The sequence below is a fragment of the Fopius arisanus genome, unplaced genomic scaffold, assembly GCF_000806365.1.
Source record: "Fopius arisanus strain USDA-PBARC FA_bdor unplaced genomic scaffold, ASM80636v1 scaffold00048, whole genome shotgun sequence".
NCBI lineage: Eukaryota > Metazoa > Arthropoda > Insecta > Hymenoptera > Braconidae > Fopius > Fopius arisanus.
Genome location: NW_011887787.1, coordinates 44,058 through 64,818, shown reverse-complemented (window position 1 = coordinate 64,818; position 20,761 = coordinate 44,058). Strand labels below are relative to the sequence as shown.

The 20,761-nt window shown below is 38.1% G+C and overlaps 1 protein-coding gene across 3 annotated transcripts in view; it reads right to left on the bottom strand.

Moving 5' to 3' along the window:
• Nucleotides 1-4,297: 4,297 nt before the first annotated feature.
• Nucleotides 4,298-20,761, bottom strand: part of Mitf (transcription factor Mitf) — a 59,576-nt gene continuing 43,112 nt past the window's right edge. For all 3 annotated transcript variants that reach the window (XM_011306445.1, XM_011306444.1, XM_011306443.1), the window contains exons 4-7: nucleotides 13,130-13,319; nucleotides 8,958-9,033; nucleotides 5,844-6,123; nucleotides 4,298-4,794 (exon numbers count right to left, since the gene is read on the bottom strand). In XM_011306445.1, the coding sequence (XP_011304747.1) occupies nucleotides 4,555-4,794; nucleotides 5,844-6,123; nucleotides 8,958-9,033; nucleotides 13,130-13,319 (786 nt within the window). In that variant the 3' untranslated portion in view covers nucleotides 4,298-4,554. The remainder of the gene's footprint in view (nucleotides 4,795-5,843; nucleotides 6,124-8,957; nucleotides 9,034-13,129; nucleotides 13,320-20,761) is intronic.

The window sequence follows — 20,761 nt, the reverse complement described above, 5'->3', positions numbered from 1 at the left end:
GTCACGAGAAAGGTGAAGGTTCAAGCAATAATTTCCCTGAATTTTCAACAAAAACATGAAAATTAACAGCCGTTTTGAATTTTTTTAATCAATTCAAAGTGATGTAATTGAAATTTTAAAAATTCAAAAACAATCCTAGAATTTCAATTCTTTCGCCTGCATTATCCCATCAAAAATGTCATCATTTTTTATTACTAAACATTAAATACTTGAAGGAAACCTCGATTTCTGCTACATATGCCGCGTTATAAAAAATAATCATAAACAGAAAATAAACCGATGGACAAATGCAGCAGTTAAGTTCCCTGGCGTGAAAAATGCCGATGAATCGAGGGAAAATTTTCTGACAAATGCAGGTAAATTCATCCCCAACACAAGACAGCATTTCCAAAATGAAGTAATTTGTTTCATGTTACATTACGTGTCATGGTTGACCTACTAAACTTGTTGCCTCTTTTCACATTAGCGAGAAGCAATTTTTCCAGCTCATATTTTTCGGTTCCCTTCATTTTCTTCATATATTTTTTATTCCTCCTCCGATCTCTCTTAGAGCCCTGGGTAACGTGAAAAGGGGCAACATGTCGAGACACGCCGCGGGTGTCAGTGAGGGGTCGACGTGTAAATTGAAGCGATCCATTATACGACGATGTCGGGTTGTTGGTTGCTACGTGCCAGGGAGGCAGGGAATAGAGGTCATGTGGTGAGAATTTTCTCAGCAGAATGAGAAAAAAAAAAGGCTACTGCATTTTTTACTCTCCAAGGTGATGCACTAAAAATTTTCAACAAGATTTTTCAGTAAGACTCACGGAATTTTCATCGACTGATCCCTAACTGTTCAACCAAATTGGTAATCTAATCGATAATCACAGTAAATATTACTCTGCCATTCCGATAACATCCACTTACTCGAATTATTTGCTCGTTACATTTGTTCAACTTGTTGAACGTAGTTAACTAGCTTCTTCGAAGTGCCACCATTCCATCCATGGACCTGGAAAATCCCATTAAACTTCAGCTGATTCATGTACAAAAATTGAACTGGGCAGAGCTTTAATTCCTTGGTCGGAGGAAAGAAAAAAACTTCTATTCATGGGTTAATGGGCAATTGCACTATTAATTCATTTCACATAGAAAATTATTATTGAATTTGCCTGAGGCACAGTTTGGCATCCCTTCATCCTGATGGTGACATTTTAACATGCACTCATGCATTTACGCAGTCCCACAATTCTCGACTGAATGCTTTGTCTCTACCAGTAGAATCTCTAGCTCTAACATAAAAATTAAACTGGATAAAGGGAAAGCCCAAAAGTCCAACATCCCTTTGCGTAGGACTGCAGTAAAGAACAAAGCTCCAATTAATTATCCATTGGGTGATTACACCGGAAATGCACTTCAGAGACAAGGGAATTATCATGAAAATCCACAGTGCATTGTTCCGAACGATAGATTGATCATTACAACCGCAGTAATTCAGGTGTTATCTATTTACTCCGTGCACTTACTAATTACATAAATATGAAATTTTCAAAAGCCCTAATTTTCACTAACGCTGGGCAATTGACCCTTTCAAATGCCCATAATTGCCTTCTAAATGCGTCCATATGAACCTGGAGCTGTGGAAAATCCTCGTAAAGTCTAGCTAAATCATGAAGAGAAATCCAACTGGGCAAAGCTGAATCCAAAAAAAAATGCACAGCAAAGCCATTTCGCTTCGACGATACGGTAAATTGCATTTCCGTTTCCTGATCGTCTCGTTATACACCGTTGAAAGACGAGATTATAGCTGCAGGGGAATTTCCACTCAAAACCCATTTGATATTGGAGTGGAAAAATTGAACGTCGGAGGGATACATGAAGATTCGAAGGGATAAAAAAGAAAGACTCAATTTTTGTTCTCTCAAGCTTTTTTTTTTGGTAACGTTACTCCTTTTTTCCTGATGCCCAGGCATTTAATCTCATCGCTGATCCACTGCGATACAATTCGGTAACAATTTTTGTTCATGGGACAAGAGTACCTGATACTCAAGTCACATTTTTCATAATAAAATATATGATATAATCAACATTAGGCATTAACAATACGATAATTCAATTCATCTCCCATTTTGTCTCGGGGAAATGAATGGTTGTATTTTAAACTAATGAAAAATAAAACAACAACTTTAACGTTTCTCACACCAGTCACTGTATTTACGTACTCGCGGCACGTAGGTGAATGGGCATTATTTCTCCCCAGTTTCTTCGCCCCTCGGGACGGAGGGGAGAAAAGATTGAAGACATTTTCGTAGACGAATGCCTCACATATACAAATTTCAAAAGTCTACAATGCGATGTGTGGCTTTACTCCACTGGGAACTTATCTTTACACTTAAAAATACCGTAATATTTACATTAAAATGAGTTTTCAAGGTGAGAGGCATGATAATTCACCTAAAATACTTCGAAATATCTAGACTATACAGCTAAATACATTAATGGAAAATTGATAATTTCATTGAGTTATCTTCATTCAATGTTCTATTATTGCACCTGTTATTTCTCTCGGTTTTTTCTCTGACATTTTGACGAATATTCTGTTGTCTGGGGATGAAGTACACAAGGCTGATGTATCATTCGGTCCTGATAAAAGTGTTCCTTTTGTGCTCGTCTTGTTCTTTGCTATTGTTCATTTTTCAATTGTGCCATATCATTGACCATAAATTAAATGCAAATGCAAATGAATGTGACTATACGGAGAGGGAAATACAGGAAAAATTTCGCGCCTAGTCACGTAATGACTGACGAATGATTTCAGTCATTTTATCTTAAATTCGCGAGAAAAAATTAGAGACAGTCAGTAAATTTTATTGTTTGCTCGAGAAAATTTACTGTCGCGTCTTTTTTGTCGAACCCGTACAACCTAGAGAGTTTGAAGTAAGAAGTACGTTAAAGAACGTAAAGATTATTCAATTTCACGTAAATTTTACGTGACTAGAACGTACTGTTGACGGTTCTAAAGATGTGGCCTCGACAGTCGTGTTGATTCATCGATAGATAACAATAATGATCAACACGATAACAATAACAAACCTCTAGCGTATGGGTAAGATTTTTGCCTGACATGTCAGAGATCGTGAATGGAAATTTCACTTGAAAAAAAAAACGGTGCAGTAAATTTTACGGGACTGATTCGTAAATTTTCCTACCCATATAGTACGTTTTCCGAATTGGATGCGCAATTTTCCGCGTACTTTTCCAGTATTTTTCTCTCCGTGTATCAGCATTACGAATGAAGTTGCTTTCTTTTCAATTTAGTTTTGCTCCTTACGTAGTCTTTCTGATTTTCTACTCAGAATCAATGCCACAGGATGAAATAATGTACAATTCTACGTATACCCCAGACGAGTTTATTCATCAAATTTATTTCCCTCTGAGATTGAAACACGAAGAGAATACGTCGATCCACGCGTACGTATGCGACTGCATGACGAGCATTGAAACGCGTAATCGGCCTCAATTCCCCAAGTCAATAGTATCGTAGGAATACAACGCATGAATTATTAATTTAATACACGAGGCTATGTACCACATACGTTTTAACCCATTGGAGAAATCGTTTCAGTGATGAAAATGAAATGTTAAAAATAATTCAAACAGTGAAAACAATCTTTGCCCAGTAATTCGGAAGACTGAGTTGAATTTACCCTAACATTTCTAAAATGCAAATGTCGAAATGTAATTTCTCATAAAACTTCTTTTCTCTCTACCTCTCCATCGTTCCCTGTTTCCTCACAGCAATAACATTTACTGCTCTTAAAATACCTCGGAATTTATCGCCCACTGTATATCTCGCCTATTAGACCTCTTCCTCTCCCCCATAACCCACCATTTTCCTTTTTCTCCTCAAAGTGAATTCACCAACACGAGATTAACACACAGAAACTCAAATCCACGCCATGAAAACCAGTCAGCTTGCGTTAACCACTTAAAAAATTTACCTAAATCATAAACGACACGTCCAGCGCGTCAAATTATTCACCAAAACCTCTTGCATTGATTTACACTGGCTGTTGGTGAAATAGGGTCAAGTGCTTGACGATATATTTTAGAAATTCAAGAAAATTCAATTCCCGAGTCCTGAGGAAGCAATATAAGTGAGACCAAATCACCAATTCGCTTGGAGAGTCACTCTTGAAACCCTCTTATCCCTCTCGGCATTTCGCCTCCAGTCCGAATGGACTATTTCCAATTCACTGGATATTCCTCCCCTTTAATCCCCCCCACCCCCCAGCCCTCCCCCTCCGTTACACCCTGAACCCCATCCCCATAAAACCATCTCGTGATTTAGCAGATGCATCGATTCAAACTACGATTAAATCACTACTCCCAGTCTGCTAGAGAAGAATTTCAAAGTAGTTGAGTGGTTGCACACACTCGTACATGACTTAATGGTTTTCCTCACGGTACATCGACTATTCCCAGGTAACCAAAGAGATCCATTCCGACGTCACTGGTACATTCTGGTGGTCGTGATACGTGTCCACGTATGTATGCAAGAATTGGGGCTCGTGGCTATGCAACAATGTCCATGTCTGAGGATGAATTTGACGTTGTTGGGGCTAAACTACCGAGTGTGTCCTCGTCGACTAGGGGATGGTGACAGGCTGGGGCTGGTGGGCTCAGGGGTGGTAGATGCGGTGATGACAGCATTGGATCCCCACCGTGGACTGGACCACCCGTGTCATCTTCCATCAGATCCTCAAAATGTGCCATACTCAGGAGTGATGTATCCTCCGTTACCATCTCTGGCATCTGTTGACAATTTCATACATTCGGTTAATTGAAATTCTTTTTTCGCCCACTCTATTTGTCTGCATCCATATTATTTTTTGCCAACATAATTTATCTTCTCGAAGGCACTGTGTTATCAGGTGGAACGTATTGATTAGTAGATTGCGATAGAAAGTTAGCGATTTGCTGTACGATGATATGAAATTGATGAGGTTTGTCCCCTCCAATAAAGTAACAGGAGTCGATTCGAGTCTCGGACGATCTGATAGTTAAGATAAATAATCAGATCCACCCCAACTAGGGGAAAGTTCTATCCCGGATTTTCTTACTGAAACTGGAGGCAAGAAGTTTGTATGTCGCTGAATCCTGGACAAACGCGGTTAAACTCTCTCGAAACAAGGGCGCTCTGTTTCTCCAACGACTCGTAGGGGATGAGCATCTCGGAAAACAGTGAGAGGAGGTAAGAATTCCCGGCAAACTTTCGAATTCTTGGTATTTCAAAACTGCCAGGATGAATAACTGAACCCGGTAATACCCGTTTGCCGGGTTTCAAATGAACTGGTCTGCATTTAAATGTACATCTTCACTGTTAATTTCATGCTCGGTTAAGAAACTGTTGATAAGGGATGACGAATGGCAAGGGAAATACCAGAGAACGAATACCACCTCAGAAATAACTTTGACGTTGAAAAAAAAAGGAATATCATATTACAGAAGGCAAAAAAATGCTAATGAGAAGGCACTCGTTATTGCATTCCGAGAAACTTCTTTACAGAATAATTTTCATCCTTAAACACGATAACAATAATCATGAAAACAAGACTTTTTGTTTCTCTTTCAATTTTCTTTTCCTTGACAAAAGTTGAAATTAACTTTCGTCGATGCAAGAGGGTGAATAATCCCCTTCTCTCACTTCCATGCACAACTTTCTCTTCATTCCACCCGCAAATACCCCGACATTATTCCAAATGCCGTCTCCGTACAGAGCCCAGGATAAGGAAAATCCGAGTTTAAAAAGAAAAGAGAGCAGTAAAAAATGGTGAATGAAGAACGGAGAAACAAATTCTTACCTTTCTTCGGTCGTGCTTAGTCCTCGAGAATGAGTTGACAGCAATGGCTGACGTTGATGCCCAGCTTGGATCCGTAACCGGAAGACCATGAGCTTTTGCTTGAAGCTCAAGCTCCTGTACACGTAATAACAGCCTACGATTCTGATGCTCCAGCTGTTTATGCCTTGTTTCACTCTGTTTCATCCGTGTGAGCTCATTTTTCAGTAATTTTATGTACTCCACCGAGGACTTTAATATTGTCCCCTTGTTTGGTCTTACGTCTCTCACTATTTCGTAATACCTGAGGGGAAAAAAAGAGAAGACAAATCTTAATTAAAATGTGAAGATCCAGAGAAAAGATGTCACAAATATTATGATAAATACTGAAGTGCTGGGAATGAAAGAAGGACGTAACAAAAGCGTCGAGTTTTTATCGCTGTTGGAATATTCCGTATCTTTCACACGTGTCACCATTGAAAAAAAAAATGAAACACTGATAAAATAAAGGTAACACACACCGACTCCAATAGAGAAAAGTAATACGTTCTTGAGACACGTGAGATGTAGATATGCACGTGAAATAGAGAAAAAAGAATGGGTGTGTGGAATCTTGGCTGATACAGCAGTGCAGTGGTATCAGTGTTACGTTTAAATGGGTCTTTGAGATATCCCGGGACTTTATTATCGGGGCTTTAAACAATTGTACTTCCACACACCCAGCGTCTTTAATATTCTCCCTATCTTGTAAAAGGTGGAACAAACAGGGGATTCCCGGGAGTACTTGGAACTCTACCGGGAGACTGTATTACTTCTGATATTTCACGTAGATTTGAAATTCTTTTTCCCTCAGCGGATGCTTCACTCATTTATTATCGTAAACTTGGAGATTAAAGGGAATGGTAAGGAATATCTGCACGACATTAAATTTCTTTTCCAGTTCTTTTTTCCCGAGGCATCGAGGAAAATGAGATTAAATGGGGAGAGAGAGGTGGAGATGCGCCAGAAAAATGGAACGCTTGATTCTTTTAATTCGATTTTGGTTTTATGGTTGAGCTTTGTCAAAAATAATTTCAACGTCTTGATAGTTTTATCATCATCCAAGGAGCGGATACATTCGCATGTGAAATCAACCGTTGATTAATGAAGAAATTGTATTTTGGAAGAAATTCATGTTTCTCCCCCAAAAATCCGAGATTCAGGACCGAGCCTCGCCAAGGCTTGAGGATGAGTAAACTCCCCGGACTAATGAAATCCAATCAAACGAAACAAGAAAACCCCGAAAAATTTGTACGTGAATTATTTCCCCCGGCGTAATCACCGGATAGATAAAAATGTCCCAAAAAGACAAACAATTCAGCAACTTTGTTCTCATAAATAACAGGGCGAGCCCTACGAGCCCCATGTCCTGTCACGTCCGACTAACGACGAGGTACCACAATATATATACCAGAAGCTATATCAACCCCTTGATCCTTGGGGGATACACTCTGGCACTCGTCGAGAGAGGGGCGAAGGGGTTAAAAGGAGAAAGTGAGAGGAGAGATGTAGAGGAGGGATGCAGAGGAGGTTTGCTCTAGGTGTCGGGGATACATCAGTAAGAGTTTTTAAGTCCTCGTGGTCGTCGACACTGACTAATGGTACTCCAACCAAGCCAGATTGATAAATGGTCGATCCATGCGGGCGTCTTCTGGTATAAACGTGCAAGCCCTCACTGCGGCTCGTTAGCCCACACAGGTTGACTCCCAACCTTACACTTAACTTCTGAATGCATTTGTAGTTGGGGGGGGGGGGGGGGGGGGAGGGGGCGGTCTGTTGGGGATGTGAAATGCCTCCCTGGTGTCCTAGCCCTGGAGATGTCAAAGGGCCAGTCTCGTAATCTTGTTTACTACCAACTCCAACTGGTCCAACGTTAATGCACTTTGAGTTTTAACTGTCAAATGGAATACTTGAGTTTAGAATTAATGTTTGTACGTTTATTTTAACCTTTTATCTCTGTTAGACAGGATGATACTGAATAATCCCCTTTCTCACTTCGGGGTTGACAAAGAGATTTCATCAAATTTTCGAGGTGAACTCCGTGAGGAGTGTTTGGATAGTGACAATGTAATTACCATTGGTTTGGAGTGACGTTTAGTGCACGAATGAAATGAGAAAGTGACGGGATAAAATTTATCAGCGAAACAATTGGATATTGAATTTTTAGAATTGAATGAAAATATAATTTAATCTCGTAGATCTCTGGGAAACCAGTCGGGCAACAATTATTGCAGCTCCCTGATGATTCCCCAGGATTCTCCACACAGGGGGATCGGATCCTTTGTGTTGATCCCCGGTACAAGTATGCGGAGATAATGACAAAGGGAAGAGATAAAAAGAACTTGGTAAAAATAAAGAAATAAAACGTCGAAGAAAAGGTTGAGCTGTAGAAAATGAGACAAAACGAGAGAGCCACAGACTGAGCGAGGAATGAAACGAAGAATGAAGAATGGAATTCTCAGGGAAGCCTTTTCATTTCTTAACCGCAGTTGAGGGTTGCATGGTACTCTGACCTGCAGAATCAGTCGACGGAACTTAATACTGACGCAGTGCGGGGTGAGGTGAATGAAGAAGGAAAAATAATAGTCCCTGGGGATGATGTAGGATGCAGGAATGAAATATTTTCGGTATGATGATGAATCGATGAGGAAATTCACATATGTGGGTACCACATGTCGAGCTATCGGCTCCTTTAGCCCTCTGTTTCTCATTGAAATTTTGTTCACCGATAGGAGGATAAATAAAAAGTAGAAATGACGAAATTGAGGGAATCCCTCTATTGCTGGTGAAACCATCACTGGATGGAAGTCCAGAGAATGCATAGCTCTCCGATTGGGACGAGTGCAGCGATGAGGAATGGAAGTAACGAACGTTGAAAAATGCAATTTATGGGAAAGCTCTCTTCCGCCACTCGTTGCATTGTCTCTCTGTCTCTATCTTTCATCCTCTCTTCAATATATTTCGGGTATAAACACCAGAGACTACTGATGGAGATCAACTAGTGGAGATCATTTTAGGACTATTCAATCATTTTTTTCATTATTCATTCTCAGCGCGCAAAAGTTTCACGAAATTTTTTTATAATTTTCGGACACTTACGGGTCATTAGTCTTAGGCAGCAATGTCCCCAGCTCCTTGATTCGATCATTAATGTTGAATCTTCTTCTCCGTTCAACTGAAAAAAAAAATAAATTCATTCATGGCGGAAAGTAAATGTAGAGGATAAAAAAAATTTCAATGAATGAAATTGATGCAATCGTTGGAAATTACAGGAACTATTTTGGAGATGGATCCCAGTGGGAGTGAGTGTGTGGAAATAGATGTCAGGGTATGTTTAAGTTTTTATCCCCCAAACAGATAAATTTTTTGGTGTTTTTTCTTTTTCTTTCATTGGAAATTCCATGGCGGACTTGGCACTTGGCGTTCGACAGCGTCGACATGGATTGGGAATGTCTATTCGGCTCACGTATATTCGGATATACGTTTGGAGAGCAGTGAAGAGGGCTGAAGTCGATGGGAGGAGGAGGACCTATCGTCCTCCCCTCGTATACTCTCCAACATTGCCACGATAGCTTCGTTATCAGTCGACGAGCAGCCGACGTAAACGTGAGATTTCACGGTGCACTCTCTTTCTCCAGCCCATCCTCCAGGACATATTCCACGTGGATCGACAGGTGCCCTCACCAATACCTGCTGTCGAGAGTTTTTTCGATTTCTCAACTCGACTCCATGTATACGATACGACTGGGGGTGAATATAGATGTTATGGGTACTCCAACCATTTTCTATCTGATTTTCTATGGATTTTTTGCATTCGTAACGAAACATTGAGGTTTCATAAGGTTTCGTGGTAACTAGATTGAATTTTACTCGAAGAGAAAATTTAGAAAAATCCCACAACCTTAAATGTAGGAGAAAATTATTGACGAATCAATCACAGAATATTTTTTTCCATTTTTTATATATTTCATTCTATTTTCGTGATTTAATGAGCATATAAATAGATTACTATGAAAATTTAAATAATGTGTCTTGTTGGATTCGAATAAATCATTTTTCTAGGCGTGCTTTAAAATTCTAAGAATTTCCAAACATGAATAATTAGATAAATCAATTAATTAGAGGTTCGTGTGGGATCGTAAAAAGGCGTATTAATCATTCGAAACGGTGCGAAAATTACACAGCTATGAAATACATTCATCCGGTAAGTTATCAGGGAAAAAAGCCGATAATGTAAATTCCAATTAGTTTTTTTCTTCGACAGGTTTGTTGCGTCGGTGTTGATTAATTCTCTCATTGTGTTGAGCGATGACTAGGTTTTATATATTTTCTGAGCCTTGAGAGCCATCAGCTCCTCTCGCCATTTTTTTAATTCTTGAGAATCGCTACACTTCAACATTTCAGGTGTATCTGCATGCTTATTTTATCTTTAATAGACCATCCATCATGGTGAAGTATAAATGATCATGGCATATGCCTTGGATTTATTGCCAACATATATTATTGTTTATGGACAGTCCCGCTCCATATCTTCTGATGAACACGATAAACATTCGCGTAACCATGAGAATGTTCTTTGTGTGAGGAGATAAAGATAGAAGATCGGACTGAGAATTTTTAACTCGTAAAGATTGTCGGCAGAAATTTCATCAACTTTTTAACAACTTTGGGGTGATTTTGCCACGTGGGGAACTTGAGAGCTCACTTTATTCCCTGATTTAACGATTGTTGGAGCTGAGTATGATCAACGGGCCAGCGATTAACACTGATATTAACACGACCAATAACACAGTCGTAAACTCAACGCAACTGTGAGCATTACGAGTTTGAGATAAGGCCACCGATGCTCGCCCGTCACTGATATCGCCCTTCGATTCTACGTACTCTCATGTACTTCCTGTATCTATCAGTGTGTCGTATTTGGAATTAGGGGAAAGTTTGAGGGAAAAGTTTAATCGAATTGAAGGAAAAATATCAGGGGCGTCAATGAAATTTATTTATGGGAATTTTGTAGCAGAAATTGTTCCCTTAAAATTCGATCAATTAATTACTTTTTGATCGAAATTTTTTTTAAACTTCCTGGTCATTATTATTATTATTCTTCATGTAGTTTTAATGGAAAAAAAAATGGGAACAGGCAGATTTAAATCTGTGGACTTTTGTTTATTGAAAAGAATTGGCGACAAAAAAAAATGGAAAATTGTGGATTTTTTTATGGAAATGCATCATACGTGGAGTTTTTTTCTCACCAGAAAGAATTATCCGAAGGAAAACCTATAGCGAACAATGTTGAGCGAAAAACCGAATCATTCCGGTATTATGTTAATAGGAATTCGTGGTCCATAATTAAATCGACATTGTGAGTTTTGAGAGAAAAAAATTCCAATAGAATTTCCATTAAAATGCATTCATACCGAGGCACGCAAAACCGTCAACAACAGGTGTTTACTTTGGTTCCGAGCGACAGAGGAAAATTAGCAAGTGGATATGGAGAACTTGGGAGTCAAGGAAACAGGCGGGAAAAAAAAAGGAACGAGGGGGAGTGAGAGGGCCAAGGAAGAGTTAGAACATAAAACAGAATGAAAGAACTGGGATGTTGTCACGATTCCTGTAAATTCCAAGGTGGAAAAGTTTCTCGAGAGCTACAACTGAGCAAGAAAGTTGACGGGCGTGCCACGGGAATCCCCGGCACTGATCTTGTTGATTAGATTTCGATGGTTAACTCTCAGGAAAGACAAAGAGAACGTAAGGAGGGAAATCTACGAGCTCGATCTCGCAAAAGAATATCGAAAGTTTGTTCTCGTCAATTTCGTTTGAAAATCCTGGAGTGGACGCTTCAAGGAAGCCAATGAGTGCTGCATTCACTTCCTTCAAAATGGAGGATCAAACGAACTCCAGCAGCTGTACAATAATTACAAAAAAATCACAGCACCGGGAAAAAGAGATTTCTCTCCAGGAAAATTCATTAACTCAATTAATAGTGAAAAAAAAATAAAACCCTACGAATAAAGATTTATAGGGCATAAAACTTACGTATTTTGAGGAAAGTTGTTACGGATTATCTGTGAATCTAAGGGAGCTAGCGAAAATTGTGTCAAGACTTTTTTGCAGCCACTATTCCTCTCTACAAAAAAGGTTCCAGAAAAAAAATCGCTATCTTATTTAGATTCAGAGATACGGCTCGTAAACTCACCAGGGGAATAAGTCGATTTTTTTATTCTTCACCTTTTCGCTACTAAAATTTTTCTTTCACTCGAAATAGGTTAAGATCATCATGAAATTAGCCTTAAATGACCGTTGATTATATGACCGTTCGATTAAATAAGCAGCACAACAATCAGAAATTCCAACCAGCACTTCCAAATGGAAAAGCACGAAACGGCGGATGGAAATGAGTCCGATGGGACAATAAAAATCGGCTCACGTACGTGACAGAGTCACGCGTTAAAAACGTGCGGTCTTTTACGGTGTGAGGTCAGGAATTTAAAAAAAAAAATCAATCTTCACCGACCAATACCCGGTTTACTCCTCGAGTGACCAAAGGGGCCAAAAATTTAAGTGCACGTGTGTGTTGGCCCCATATATTTAGAAAGAGGCGGAAGGGAGGAAATGCGGCACGAAGATTGGCCCGAGATGCGAATGCAGGCCAGGGGATGAACAAAAAAATATATGAAATAAACGCGAATAAGGAGGGAGAAATGGAAGCAGAGAGCAGATGGCTCGCCAAAATTACAATTTTATTTTGTCCCTCGTACATTCTGAACGCCTGATTTTTACTATTTTTCCCTCCATAACGTTATCTCCATCCCCTCTTGTCCCTCCTATCCCTCTCCGATCCTTTCTCTCCTCTTCCATTTCAAACAGCACCAGTGCTCCACTTCATTCCAGTTTCGGTCCTATCGTACTGCCAACTTTATCGCTTTCGCACGTTCACGAGTTTGGAAAAACCGAAACTATTCTCATCCTTTCTATTTACTATTTTCTGGTTTTGGAAAAAATTCCGACGAGACTCTCTGTCACAGTTCAAGAATGAAAAAGTTATTTCACGAACTTTCCATTACCGATCTCCAATTTTCCGAGATGTCCAAATTAAAAATTAATTTTTATGAATAAAAATTACCAAAAAAATGGTAAACTGTGTATAAAGAAATATTTTGAATCCCTGGAATTTTATTCTAGAGACTTCTGTTTCGTCATTATGGGGACATTAATTAATTAATAGGGTGATGAACTGGTGAATAAAAAAACTCATGATAAGCGGATAAACTCACTCATATTATGGTTATCCTTCTTCTGACGATCTTTGGCAAGTGCATGAATTTCCGCGTCAGTGAGGAGGAGTGGTTCTGGCTTTATCTCAAGATCAGGTAGGCTTGAGAGACTTCCAGCCTGTCCCTCTTTCAGTCCACCTCCCAGTGAGCCCGCCTCGAAGGACAAAATATCGTCCAAAAGATCCTCGGCCTGAAAAAAATATGGATCCATTGAAAAAACCAATAATTTTTCCCGAATTCACCATCTCACAAGAATGAAGCCCGTCAGAAATGCCTGTCAGAAATTTCCGTAAAAATCCCGGAGAATTTCCACTCTACGACAAAATCCATAAATCTCAGAATTCAAGGTCGGATCCCTGAGAATGACACCTAAAGTGTCCATGAAATACCCATCTGTCCTCAACGAACATAAGAATCCTCTCCTGTCACCACGACGGATCAGCGATAACATCTGCTCATTAAACAGCAGTTAGCACTGATTAAAACGCAATGTCAATTTAATATGCAACGAATGCACCGGAGACGTTATCGATATTAACGCCTTGGAGCTGCTTAACGATTTATCGCGTCTCGCTCGAGAGCTTCGACCTCCTCATTTCCCCATCTCCACCCAGTGCGGGTGCTGTCAATATAACATTGTACATACCTATATAAACCTCTGCAAAATGGCGCCTTATTGCAAGGAATGAACGTCCTGTCGTTAATAATTCCCCCCCTTTACCCCCATAACGACTAAGACGCGGCATTAAATCACGCTTTTGCCTTGAGCCACTCTCGGCTTCCAGGAGCCGGTGCAAATACAAAACTCATCTTAATACCGAGAAATCCAGCTCCAGTCGCCATTAATCCACCTTCCCAAACACAATATCGTGCCTCAATGGATGATGCCAACTGACCTTTTTAAAATAGCAAATAACTCCGAAGAGGTATTCCAATGTTCATCCATGTTTATATCATCCGATTATTTCCTTCTAAATTTAATGGAGTACGTATGGAGTGACATAAAGATTTAAAAAAATTCCTCGAATTTGCACCGAGGAAACTCTTGGCAACGATGTGAATCCACGATGGAGATTGTCGAGGTCTAGTCGGGGACAATATTTGGGGAAATTCCGAGCCGTGACCTCGTTTCCTCTTTTGCATGAGGATTATTGTCGGGGAAATAACAGAAAAAAAAATTGCTCTTCAAATTGTGGGCGGAACTAGGAGTATTCGAAATTTTATTTCACCTGATTGATGTGAATTCAGATTTTTCTCCCAAAACTTGATGAAAATGCAATAATTAATAATAATTTATAATTATAATTTACTAATTCCATGCAATAGTAATAATGATGATTCTCCATGATAATAAAAATGAAAAATAATAATAATTAAAATTGATGTTTTGGTTTAGAAAAAACCGTTAACTGGGTATTACAAACAAGAATTATTACACTTGATAAAAAAGTTGAAAAATCGAGTTTTTTAATCTATTGAATTTCCGTTTTTTTACGCGTAGAGTTCATGGAATTGCGCAATTAAATTGACAATGCCGTCGTGTCGTTTAAGTACCAAAAAAATGGTAAATAATTGTTATAAAGTACTTGCAACTTTTCTGACTGTGCAAGGGGGCGAAACGTGAGGGAGAGTGAATTATACACGTGTTACGCAAGCATTACGTAAACAATAATAAGCATGAGGGGCTCCAGCTTGTCGCACTGGCGTGCGCCGAGTTGTTGCAGTCATTGAATACAGATGAGGGATACAACCAAGAAACATTAATTCCATCAAACAAACGTCCAACATCGATTATGACACCAAAGTGGTCACTCTGTCTGCGGAAGTGTTGAGGATGACGCGGGAGAAGAACAATATCCCACCGAAACGGAAGTTGTGGATTTTATGAATGGAAAGACGTAATGATTGTGATCTTGAAAAATTGGCAAGGTTTTTTTTCCCATCAGCTGGCGGATGTGTGCACTCACACGCCCATTACCACTGTGAAAAAAAAATACTATCAATGAAAAAAAAAATAATAATAATAACATATCAAAAATTGTAGTTTTTTCATTTTCACTTGCGAATTTCAGCAGAACACCTCGTTTTTTTGTTTGTAATGGAAATAGATTTTTACGGTTTATGATTGTTTTTTTTTTTTGGTTTTTTCGAGATGTTTTGAGGATGATTCCTACCGTGAATTTATAACAATGAGGACTAGCATCCGGTTGCACATATTTTTCGTTCTCGGATCCTCTCATTTTTTTCATTATGTACATCCATTATGTAAAACGTCCTTCGTTATTCTTTATTTTATAGTCGGAACCACTCAGAGGAGAATGTTGAACATGTCCGAGCACATGGAGTACATTACTACTCGATTCCCTTGCCTGACTAGGCAAAAATCCCAATCACTGGTATATCCAGAAAAATTATGTGCGGAATCAGAAAAAAAAAAGTATCCCCATCAAATTTGAATAATAAATACGATAAAATAATTTATTCACTGCAATCCTAAGCAATAAACAATTCCTCAATCTCGTTCGAAATTGTTTTCTCCATTTTTAATTTGAATGCAAATATATTTTGTAACTCTTCAATAAAATTTGATTCGACTGATGAAAAAACGATTGTTCTCGATGCAGATAGTAAATAGAAGAAAACGGATCGTAATCTCCATTTATTCCGCAAATCTGTCGTTTATGTTCCCCTCTTCGTTTTCATATGTCGTTCAAGGTTACGGTGAATTTATTCGTCAATTCGAGTGTGGAATAAATTTGCCGTAGATAAAGGGACATGATACCCCCCTGAATCCTCATAAATATTGATTCGAGAATAAAATAACCGAGGACTTATATTTCACGATTATTGCGGATCACAAACAATGCGTTGCATGATACATTACGTATTTGCACAATGTTTAATTACAGAGTTTTGCGAAAATATCCACGGGTGATTACACGGCTACGGGTAACTGACAACAGATGTGCTGTCGAGACTAGGCAATATAATAGTCGTAAATTTTTATCACCCGGTGTAATGTGTGACACCTTGTCACTGTGACGTAAAACTCGATGGCCAATTCTATGAATTATGGCGGAACATGTCTCTTCAGACACCGTGCAATGCCGTGACAATCTATTCGGTAAATAATAACATGTCAGTAGAGTACTGCAGCTCAAATTGAACGGATAATTGAATTTTCCTCAGCAACTCTTCCACCAAAAACGGTTCGAATTAATTCTCATCACCGGATATCCAGTAATTTTGAGGATTATGGTAATTCGTTTTGTAGAGGTCATTGACAGCTGGCGAAAATAATTCTATAAAAATTCTCGTGTCTGCCTATTCGAAGATATTTTTATATAATTACGAAACGTGAAATTGCAGAGTTGAATTTATCTAGCAAACAATAAATATTTACATTTAATTTCATAACTTTTATGGAATAGCAATGTAATTGCGAACAATTTTTTTCTATTAATTTAATGGAATAATCAACAGGACTGCACTTTCATCATGCAAATATATATATCCTGCACGAAAAAAATTCGCTCATCTGCGCAGAATGAAAACCAGAAACCGCCGATATCATAAAAATTTGGGCTATCGAAAAATTCCCGAAAGCTTTTCCGCAATCGAAACCTCAAAACTCAATAAAACCAAAAAAAAAAAAACAGACAATCGAGTCCATCCATTCTACCTGTTTCCCATTCCCCGAATTGGAAAAAAAAGAGCCAGAGATCTCTGGGAAATCGAGAAAAATTTCGTCAAAAAACCGGCATAATCTCAAGTGCCTGCAATGGCCTCATACATCCAGAGGAAGCAATTGTATTCCCTAATTGCGCAACAAACGGTCCAGACGGTAATTGCATGCAATCGAGTACAGCAACACTGAAAGCAAACCCTGGAAAAAACGAAGAAGAGAATAAAAAATACTCAGACGAACAGAAAACGACGGACTTTAATTAATCACACTAGTTACGAGACATCCGGTCGGTAGTCTTCCATCCGGTGTACATAAACCCATTCGGTATCAATGCATATATCCGTATAATACGCCAAGGTAATTGGACCTGTACTCCATTCACGTACTGTTATAAGGTTAAATAATCATCGAGGGAACAGTGAAAAATGTGTCAGTGGAAAAAAAAAATGGCGGACAGGTGCCTATGAAATTTCATTTTTTTTCTAACAGTATGCAATTCAACATTTTTATATTCACGTGTGTCAGTTGTCGCTGACCCCTAGATTTTTGAATTTCCCCCCTGATGCATGTCCGACGTACCATCCAACCCCCGTCTGACGGAACAAAAGCTATTCCCTATCGTTTATTTTTCAAATCAACGAAAATGTCGGCGTGTATTTTTTTTACCAGGATTAATCGAGCGAAAATAGAGGAGTGGAGATAAATAAACGACGGAGAGAGATTTGAACAAATTGTCAACGGACTTTTTGATCGTTAGCTCTTTAGTCAGCGGTGATAGCTCCAGCTATATAAAACATTTACGACGGTGTACACATGTGCAGACATAACGTTAAAAGCAGGATGAAATCGTGTAAGCGTTAATTGACACCGCTTACACGTCAGAAGAGTTCATTCGGGTTTTATCAGCAGTTTTTGGTTTATTTTTTTGTCTATCGGGTTTATAAGGAGATAAGATAGGTTTTGGGTGCCTCAGTGGCGGAATTCACGGGAAAAATCTACGTCTTGGGAATTTTCAATAATAAAAATGTTTGTTTAACGAATAATAAATAATAATTCCAGTCAAATCATTCCACGGAAATATCGATGAATGAATCTATAAAATTTTTCAAAAATCCATCCCTGAATTTCAGAGTTCCCGATTTTCTGGAGAATTACTGCAATACTCGGATAATTCAATTTGTTGAAAATATCATTTGTTTATGAATTAATGAATAATGCAGTCGAATTTCTAATTTTTTTTTTTTTTTTGGATTGGATTAATTACGCAGATTATGACGAGTGGAGCGTTTAAAGAGACTGAAGGTTTTAAATAGACCGCTGTAAACCATTTGTCGGGGTATTATGTTAATGTTAATTTTATTAAAGTTGTATGTCATCAAGACTGGAAAATCGATCGGAGTATTATTAAAACAGGTGGTGAAGGCGTGTAAATTACGGAGACACATGTTACGGCATTATCGTCGCGGCTGGAGCCGATCGAATGTCAATATTACTTGGCAGTGATGGAAAAGACGTGGGTGGGTAATAAAAACGTGATGAGAATGTTGCATTGTCGGACTAATAACCGCTGCCATAACATCTTCAGAAAAAGCTATTTCTGAATAATTGAATTTCAGAATTGATGAATTTATTACTGCACTGCGTCTTCTTATCGTTATGAGGTGCCCAAGTCTTATCACCTGCTGTTTTTTTTTTACGTTCACCGAAGACATTGTATTCTAACAAAATTACAAATTATCCAGAAAACACAGGAAATTCAATGGAAATTGAATCTGAGGAAAAGATCTACACCCCCGGAAAATCGTGAATTAATTAAGATCGATAAGAAATTATATTTTCTCCTACGTTTTTTTTACGGTTTTTTTTTTGACGTAACGAGTCGAAAATAATTCCTGATTTATTGTTCAAAGTAGCTGACATCGTGAATGAATAAAAATGTTTAACATTTTCAACTCACTCACTGAATAATCGTCGTAATGCAGGTGCAACAAGAGTACGTTGAAAATTCATGGGGAAAATATTTATGGACAGGCCGAGCGTTTTAATGGGCTTCACGCGTCACAGTGATGTATACGAGGAAAATAAAAATGGAAAATTGGGTTTTTTATGCATTCGGGGATCTATGGGAATGAGTAATTGATCAACAAGGTGTGGAAATTTATATTATCCGATTTAAAAAATCAAAGTTGACAATTTTATTAAAATTGTCGCGCTAATTCCCATATTATATGACGTCATATACATGATCATTTTTACAGATATATTATTTTTTCCAGATGGAATTGGCAGTTTATTTTATCTTTAATAAAAATGGGAAAGCTCTGTATTTGTAAATCAATAACATTAAAAATATTATAAGAGGTACTTTGGTTGAAGTGGGCAAATGTATAAAAAACTGTTCAGTAAAATCAGTAAATGAACTTTCAGTGGTTTCAACGTATTTTTTGAAGATGACTTTGGAAACTGGAACACTACTGCGAGCGTGAAGAGATTTATTGATATTTATTTAATAATTAAAATCTCATTGGAACATGTTTGAACGAAATTTTCGAATAAAAATAATCTCTCTCGGTGTAGAATAATTTTTGAATCCACATATCGAATTTGGAAGTACAATATCAAAAATTGGGTAAATACCGGTAATGAAACGTGTATTGAACCCCAGATATTATCCCGTGATTTGCTGATAACGAAACATGTTTTTTTTTATTCAAACAACGATGTTACAAATGTTACTGAATCGCTGAGTAAGCAAACACAAATTCAATGGGAATTTTATCGGGATTGCAATCAATTCTGGGGGAAAAAACGAATCCTTATCGATCTACTATGAGATATCACGTTCATTTACTGGGTCACGTAGTGATGCTTCGTTGATACCCCCCATTTTGTTGGCAAAATTCGTATCAAAGAATTTATCAATGTCCAAGGACAATGTCTGAATAACTAACGGGAGAAATTAAGACGAAATTCTTCATCTCAAATTACTCACATCTTCAAATTATCAGTTGAATTCTATCGACTGATAACTAAATTTCATATTTCCTTAAAACTCCGAAGGAATTCGAAATTTTGAATGATCGATACTCTACAAATTCCCCAGAAAATATATAATATCCATTTTTTTAAATAAATTGAATTTAATTTCATCTCAAAAAATAAACAATTTTGAAAAAAAAATGCATGAAATTGCTTTGAGGAAATTTCTTCAAATTTCATTTTATTAAATTTATTGGTGGTATTTCAAGGTCAGGGATTGGGAAATTGAATAAAAATTTCCGGCATATTTCTGGAATATTTGAGAGATAGAAGTCTTTGTATGGATTGCCGATGATTTTCTACAAAAAATAATCGACCGCGAAATATTTTCACTTTCAAAAGTGATTGTTAATCAACTTCATTCATGTGAACCATTTCCACAGCGTTTTACCACGACTCTTGTCATCCTCCGAGAATCTATCTCTCTCTCATTACGTCAATGTGGTTTACGTAGACAAGTTTAAATACCCTGCGTGCATCCGGCGTTGCTGAATCGTACCGATTATTCGTTGTTCAACATTTCGATCCAAAAATAAATCCAAAACAGCAATCCGCTATAAAAAGAAGAAAAAAAAACCACACGAATTCATTACGGTTGGTTGACCCAACTGATGACTCAATTCTATCTGTGAATTTTCATTTTTCCGCGTGGCTGAACTGAGACGGCGAAAGCGCTCATTATTATCACATCAACACGACAAAAAAAAAATTCAGTCAAAAATACAATTGCGTAATTAGCCACGTCAGAATAATTACAACTCATGCATTAATCACATTTCCCTATGCAAACACGGAAATTTCCCTAACGCCGGAGGAAAATTCTCGTGGAACGATAATGAAGGAGTGAAGCAACGCGACATTAAGCCCTAAATAAACAGCGGAGGAGATTTAAAGAACCCTTTATC